Source organism: Struthio camelus, chromosome 29 (assembly GCF_040807025.1).
Source record: "Struthio camelus isolate bStrCam1 chromosome 29, bStrCam1.hap1, whole genome shotgun sequence".
NCBI classification, from domain to species: Eukaryota; Metazoa; Chordata; class Aves; order Struthioniformes; family Struthionidae; genus Struthio; species Struthio camelus.
The window spans coordinates 1169760-1177183 of NC_090970.1; the positions used below are offsets into that span (position 1 = coordinate 1169760).

The window sequence follows — 7424 nt, forward strand, 5'->3', positions numbered from 1 at the left end:
ACTGGCCACAGTCAGGGTGTGATCTCACACCCCTCTCCTGCAAGAGTGGCAGCTGGTTGTCACCATGAGCTGGTCCCTTCCCTCTATAGAGCTCAGCACCCCCCATCCTCAGGACATCCAGCTGTTTACCTGGGGTGTGTGGCTGGGCTGCAAGCTGCCCTCCAGAAGGGCACAGCTCTCCCATTACGGCTAGGTGCCCCATGGAGAAGCTGCCTAGATACTGGGGCCACGGAGGTGCAGCTGGGCATCTGGATGTGGACAGTGGGAAGGAGCCCGATGTGTTCCTGGCTGGAAGGGCAGGGCAGAGACCTGCCTCGCTTACCCTCAGAAAGAGCGCTGGTGTGCACTTTGGGAGGGGATTCCTCTGCTCTCTGCGCTGTCATTTCTTTTTAGGGTAACACGAGTGCAACTGTCCTCCACCTCCGAGGGGTGAGCCCAAGGCAGCTGGGAACAAGGCAGAGGGCCAGGCCAGCTCTCCTCTCCCTGCACTAAAGCCCGAGTGAATCCTTTGGCCTCTCAGATATCACAGCTGGTCACTCTGCAGCAAGAATGCGGAGGAAAACCTTAACACTATTAATGAACCTTTTTTTTTTTAGAACTAGCCGTGAAGATGCTGAAAATCCCTTCAACAGTATGACTGGATTATACCTGACTAGAAGTGGGAATATAAAAGTTTAGTCCCCGTGTCTCCCATCTACGCAGTGCTGTAGGTCAGGGCTGGCTGCTCTGGAGCCCTCGGGCAGAGGCCCCTGCTCCTCGTGGCACACTCAGCCAGCACAAACCAGAGCTCAGGCCACGGAGCTCAGTGACGGTGCTGCTGGGATGGGAGGAGGCAATGTGTGTGTGTTTGGGGGAGGTTATGGGAAAGCTTTGCTCAGAGAAGTGTGTCCTAATTTGTCACTATCTTTTCTTCCTCGGACATGTCTGGAGAGAGCAAAATGTCCAATGACAGCTCCTTCCTCCTCCTGGCATTTGCAGACACACGGGAGCTGCAGCTCTTGCACTTCTCACTCTTCCTGGGCACCTACCTGGCTGCCCTCCTGGCCAACGGCCTCATCATCACAGCCATAGCCTGCGACCACCGCCTCCACACCCCCATGTACTTCTTCCTCCACCTCGCCCTCCTTGACCTGGCCTCCATCTCCACCACTGTCCCCAAATCCATGGCCAATTCCCTGAGGGACACCAGGACCATTTCCTACTCGGGATGTGCTGCCCAGCTCTTTTCCTTTGTCTTATTTTCAGCCGAGTATTCTCTCCTCACTGTCATGGCCTACGACCACTATGTTGCCATCTGCAGACCCCTGCACTACGGGACCCTCCTGAGCACCACAGCTTGTGTCAGGATGGAAGCAGCTGCCTGGGCCAGTGGTTTTCTCAATGCTCTCCTGCACATTGCCAACACATTTTCCATACCTCTCTGCCAAGGCAATGTCCTGAACCAGTTCTTCTGTGAGATTCCCCAGATCCTCAAGATCTCCTGCTCACGCTCCTACCTCCAGGAAGTTGGGCTTTTTGTGTTTAGAGCCTGTTTAATATTTGGGTGTTTTATTTTCATTGTGCTGTCCTACGTGCAGATCTTCAGAGCTGTGCTGAGGATGCCCTCTGAGCAGGGAAGGCACAAAGCCTTCTCCATGTGCCTCCCGCACCTGGCTGTGGTCTCCCTCTTTGTCAGCACTGTCATGGTTGCCCACCTGAAGCCCCCCTCCATGTCCTCCCCAGCTCTGGATGTGGTGGTGGCTGTTGTGTACTCGGTGGTGCCTCCAGCAGTGAACCCCCTCCTCTACAGCATGAGGAACAAGGAGCTCAGGGATGCACTGAGGAAACTCTTTCAATGGGTACAGTGTCAGCACCAGTAACTGTCCCTTGTGCATCTCCTCCTCATTCCCAGGGCATCTGGCATCAAGGCTACATGTCATTCATTTTTTTTTTTTCCTGATCCTTTCTTGGAAAAAGAATGAAGAGTTTTGGTTCATGCCACTTCTCCTCAGAAATCTCTCATTTGAATATAACCCAGAGGCCATTTTGAAGCAGGAAGCCAGGCTTCCCCCTTCATCCCCCAGAGATGGGGGAACCTCAGAGCCCGCTAGTCTGAGCTCCCTCGGATGCCCCCAGGGCAATGAGGGGAGTTTCCCTTTGTGAGGTCTTTTTTGTGATGCCAAGGGAGCTCAGGGGCACAGTCAGGCTCAGACAAGTACAGACAGGGTGAGACCTTGGGTCCCATGTGCATTAGGAGAGCTCAGCTCCCCAGCTGTGCTCTTCTTCCAGGTGTGATCTTCTACCCCTCTCCTGCAAGGGTGGCAACTGGCTGTCACTGTGGGCTGGTCCCTTCTCTCTACAGAGCTCCAACACTCACAGTGGAGCAGGAATGGAGGGGAGGAGGGTCTGGACAAAGGCTGTGGCAACAGACCCTCTGCTCCGCAGGACCATCTCCCCACTACCACAGCACACATTTCCTCACTGCTGCCTTTGAGTGGAGGCTGCAGACTTCCTGCCGACATGTCCACCAACAGCAGCAGGAATTGCTCTTGTCAGGGTTGCTCTCCTCATTTCCACCCTGTCCTGCTCTGCTCTCATGTGCGCAGATGGCCTCAGTGCTCTTGTAACATGGTGTTTGCATGGGGTGGGCAGTGAGTGGAGCCTCACGAAGTGAGGGAGGGACCATGGTGGAGTAACCAGAAGGCAAAGCACTAGATCCGGGTATGCTTGGGGAACCGAGGGCTCTGCAGTGCCCAGAGAGGCAGTGGGGACCCAGGAGGGGCAGGGAAGGGGGACGGGAGAGTGATTCCTGCAGCCTCAGTGAAACACCACAGGCCGGACACCCCAGTGAACACCCAAACACATCTCCTGCCCTTTTCAACACCCTGGGCGTCACTCTGAGCACCATCGATGAGCACAGACACATGGCAGCAATGTAATGGCACCAGTCAGTGGTGACGATCCCTGTCCAATGGGGTTTGCTTCCCACCCTGACCAGCTCTGCCAGGGCCAAGTCAGGAGTCACCTGATGGCCCCACGGCCCCACAGTCTGCTCACCCTGCAGAGCAGCAATGCCAGGGTGGGGTCCTGTGGGGTGCACAGGGTGGGGGATGTAGGATCAACCAGGCCAGCATGGACACACTGGCCTGGGGAAAGGCTCTCTGGGGAGCAGGGACGTCCCAGGAGAAAAGCAGGGCAGCAGGCAGAGAGAGAAAATGAGAACGAGAAACAGGTTTCTCTGGGCACCAGCTCAGGGCAGGTGGCTCTGTCCCCGGGGCAGCAGGAGTTGCTGGAGGGGCTGCGGGGCCAGGGCTGTCGTGGTGTGCTGGGCAGCGGGGTGGGCATGGAGGGTCTGGAGGCAGCCAGGGAGGGGGATCTCATGGGCACAAGATCAGGGGAGACAGAGAGTGACCAGCCTCACTGTGGGGCCTTGTCCTCCTTGCCGAGGAGCTGCTCCCCTTGTCCTTTGGCCATGCCGGCATTACACTGTGGACATGCCGGTGCCTGGCCCTGCACCTCTGGGGTCCTCCCCTGACCCGGTCCCCACCCTGCTGACCTGACTGCCCATCTCTACCTGGGACTTAACCCCTGACTACAGCCAAGAAAGCCTTGGTAAGGGATGAGGGGACCCGAGCAGATCCCCAGGAGGTTGTAGGTACAAAAGGTGACTGTATCACCTCAGCAGAACCTCTTTCCTGACAACCAATGTGAAGGTGTGAGGAGAGCTTTGGATCTGGTCCCTTAGCCAGGGAACGCTGCATGCAGAGTCAGAGCTGGATGAAAAAGGGAGCTCAGCCACTTGGGGGTCTGATACTATGCTGCCTATTTGGGGGAATCACAGAATCACAGAATCATTTAGGTTGGAAGGGACCTCTGGAGATCATCTAGTCCAACCTCCCTGCTCAAGCAGGGTCACCTAGAGCATATTGCCCAGGATCACATCCAGATGGGTTTTGATTATCTCCAGCAAAGGAGACTCCACTACCTCTCTGGGCAACCTGTTCCAATGCTCTGTCACCCTCACAGTCAAGAAGTGTTTTCTCAGGTTCAGGTGGAATTTCCTGTGGTTCAGTTTGTGCCCATTGCCTCTTGTCCTGTTGCTGGGCACCACGGAGAAGAGGCTGGCCTCATCCTCTTGACACTTCCCCTTTCAGATAAGAGGATTTCCTGTGCCACAGCTCGAGTGCTTCTGCACCATTGGTGATGGGATTGCTGCTCCAAAGAGTATGTTGTGGGAAGCAGCAAGAGTGGGACTGCTCCGGGTGGGAAGGGCAGCCAAGAGCCAAGAGTACCAGCAAGGCCGGCAGGGCAGTGCCCCACCGATGAGAGGTGCCGTCCCGCAGTGGCTGGGCAAGAGGAGCAGAGCAGGTTTGGGGATGGTAACTATGATCAGGCACAGTCCAGCGATGGCCGGACAAGACTGGGGGCTCCAACCAGCCCTGCTTTGTGTGGGAGGCTGCACTGGAGACCTCCAGAGGTCCCTTCCCACCACAACTCCTCTCTGAGTCCAGGAATTCTTGCTCCTCAGCCTCTGCTCCAGCACAGCTGACCTGGGGATGAGAGCACCTAGGGCAGAGCAGAACAAGTCCAGCTGGGAGAGCATCATGGGGAAGATCCAAAGGTCCCTGGCTCAGCCCTGGGCTTTGAAAAACTCCATCATTCACCCCAAGAGGCTCTGAATGCCTCTTCCACTTTGCCCTGTGCTCTCCTCTCATCAGCCCAAGTGGAGTGCAGCATGGCCTGGGGACTCTCTTCCCCACGGGGATGAGAAGGAGAGGGAGGGCCTTCACCAGCCCCACACTGCCCTTTCCACCCGTGGCCTTGGCACCTATGTGTGCCTGGCTCTGCCCACTTGCCTTCCCCACACTCCCGGCTGCACTGGAAGCCCATCCACATCCCGGCGCTCCCGCCCTCGAGCTGCCGTCCACCCCGAACCTGGAGGCCGACCACCCACAAAGGCATCGCCCGGCCAGTGCCCCGGCCGTGCAGCCGAGGGCAGGGGTCTTCGCCCCAAGTCCCCTGCTCCTGCCCTGCTGCCGGCACCGCTGCTGCTGTGGCCAGGTCAAAGGCTGCTGCCACCAGACGGCCCCGGGGCCCGAGGCAGCTCCAGCTGCCAGCAGGGCTGTGCTGGAGCCGGTGAGGAGCGGGCTGCGGTGGGGCTGGCAGCGCCAGGGTGGGTGGGCAGAGGGCAGTTGGAGCTGGAACCAGACCCCTCGCACATGGCAAGGGCTGGAGTACTATTAAATAACCATTAAATGATCCCCCAGAGACTTGGGGATGGGAGCAGCCAGCCCCTGCCCAGCCCAGGCTGTGCCCCACGCGGGGCTCAGCAGACAGCCGTGCTCCGGGACCTGCCGCGGTCTGGTGCAGGAGAGAGGCCGTGCAAGACTGGCCTTGTCCCCTCCGTGGGGATGCGCCGAGCTGCAGGAGGACGCAGCTGGCCATGCACCACCCCACCACTGGGGGAGCAGCCAGTGCTAGGAGGGGTGACGCGAGGGGCTGCTGCGGGACGATGGGCCTGGGGCAGCTTCCCCAGCGTGGGCAGGCAACGCAGGCAACAACCTGGGCTCTTCTCTCCTGCTCCCTCCAGGGCCTCCCAGCCTGGCGCTGGCCCAGCAGCAGTGCCCGCTGCAGGGGGCTGCAGAGCTCTGGGCACTCGCTCCACAGCCCCAGCCCCTCGCAAGGCCACAGCAGCTCCACGGGGCAGAAAGGGGGCTCAGCTGCCCCACCAGCCCCAGGGCTGGTGGTGCTGCCCTGCAGGACCAGCAGGCTATGGGACCATGGGGTGACTCCCCACTGGCCGAGCTGCTCAGGACAGACCCAGCTGGACCAGCATCATTGCACCTGACCAGCCCCTCCCCAGGGTCTGTGGCTGTGCAGGATGCTTGGATCAATCACAGGGCATTTCCCACTGCTCAGCATGTGTGCAGAGGTGACATTAGAGCCAGCCCTCTCCTTCTCCTGAGACTGCAGTGCACACACTGCCCCTGAGGTTCCCCTGTGCTCTTCTGCTGGCTCCCATATTCCCTTCCAGAGGGATGGGCATCTGTCACCCACCCATTGATATGTGGGGCAGTCCCAGCAGATACCCCTTGGTGACTCATCCTCCCCAGGGGCCCTGGGCCAACCACAAGTGACACCTGAATCCAGCCCTCGCTCCCTCACATGTAGCTCTACCAGCTGCTGTCCCTTAGCCCATGCAAAACCCAGGCATGGCAACAGGGCCCTTTTAAGTGCAATTCCCTGAGAACATTCTTGGGTCCAGCTGTGGAAGAAGAGCCCAAAATTCAGGCACAGTGTTCAGGAGATCTCCTTTTATTATAGGGATGCTAAATGGGAGACCAGTTCTGATATAATGACGGTAGATTTACAGAAGGCCTCTGGGTCAGACAGACAGGGTTTGTGCCTCTGGAGAGGTGGGAGGAATTCAAACATTTGTGTAAAAACTTGACTATCATAGACAAAAACAAAGCACAAGAGTTGCCTGAGACAAAATGGACATTGCTTGTGAAGAGAAATGGGCAGCTTTAGTGCTGCTGAACTAGAACCAGCTGAATCAGTTTCCTCAGGGCCTCCTTGAGCTCCTTGTTCCTCATGCTGTAGAGGAGGGGGTTCACTGCTGGAGGCACCACCGCGTACACAACAGCCACCACCAGATCCAGAGCTGGGGAGGACATGGAGGGGGGCTTCAGGTAGGCAAACATGACAGTGCTGACAAAGAGGGAGACCACGGCCAGGTGCGGGAGGCACATGGAGAAGGCTTTGTGCCTTCCCTGCTCAGAGGGCATCCTCAGCACAGCTCTGAAGATCTGCACGTAGGACAGCACAATGAAAATGAAACACCCAAGGAATGAAAAAAGACCAAGCACAATAAGCCCGACTTCCCTGAGGTAGGAATCTGAGCAGGAGAGCTTGAGGAGTTGGGGAACCTCACAGAAGAACTGGTCCAGGACATTGCCTTGGCAGAGAGGTATGGAAAATGTGTTCACAGTGTGCAGGAGAGCATAGAGAAAACCAGTGGCCCAGGCAGCTGCTGCCATCTTGACGCAAGCTCTGGTGTCCATGAGGGTCCCGTAGTGCAGGGGTCTGCAGATGGCAACGTAGCGGTCGTAGGCCATGACAGTGAGGAGAAAATATTCAGTTGACATGAGAAAGATAAAATGAAAGACCTGGGCAGCACATCCTGCGTAGGAAATGGCCCTGGTGTCCCTCAGGGAATTGGCTATGGACTTGGGGACAGTGGTGGAGATGGAGGCCAGGTCGAGGAGGGCGAGGTGGAGGAGGAAGAAGTACATGGGGGTGTGGAGGTGGTGGTCGCAGGCTACGGCTGTGATGATGAGGCCATTGGCCAGGAGGGCAGCCAGGTAGATGCCCAGGAAGAGCGAGAAGTGCAAGAGCTGCAGCTCCCGTGAGTCCGCAAACGCCAGGAGGAAGAACCCATTGAG

General features: G+C 57.8%; 1 protein-coding gene across 1 annotated transcript; it reads left to right on the top strand.

The window, feature by feature from the left end:
• The first annotated feature begins 879 nt into the window (after positions 1-879).
• On the top strand, positions 880-1859 carry LOC138062814 (olfactory receptor 14J1-like). The gene has a single exon (XM_068921839.1). It carries the CDS (start codon positions 921-923, stop codon positions 1857-1859), a length of 939 nt encoding a protein of 312 aa, XP_068777940.1. The 5' UTR covers positions 880-920.
• Positions 1860-7424: the final 5565 nt, after the last annotated feature.

Excerpts from the sequence above, each read along its gene's own strand:
- LOC138062814 (XM_068921839.1), top strand. The coding sequence starts at position 921 with ATGTCTGGAGAGAGCAAAATGTCCAATGACAGCTCCTTCCTCCTCCTG.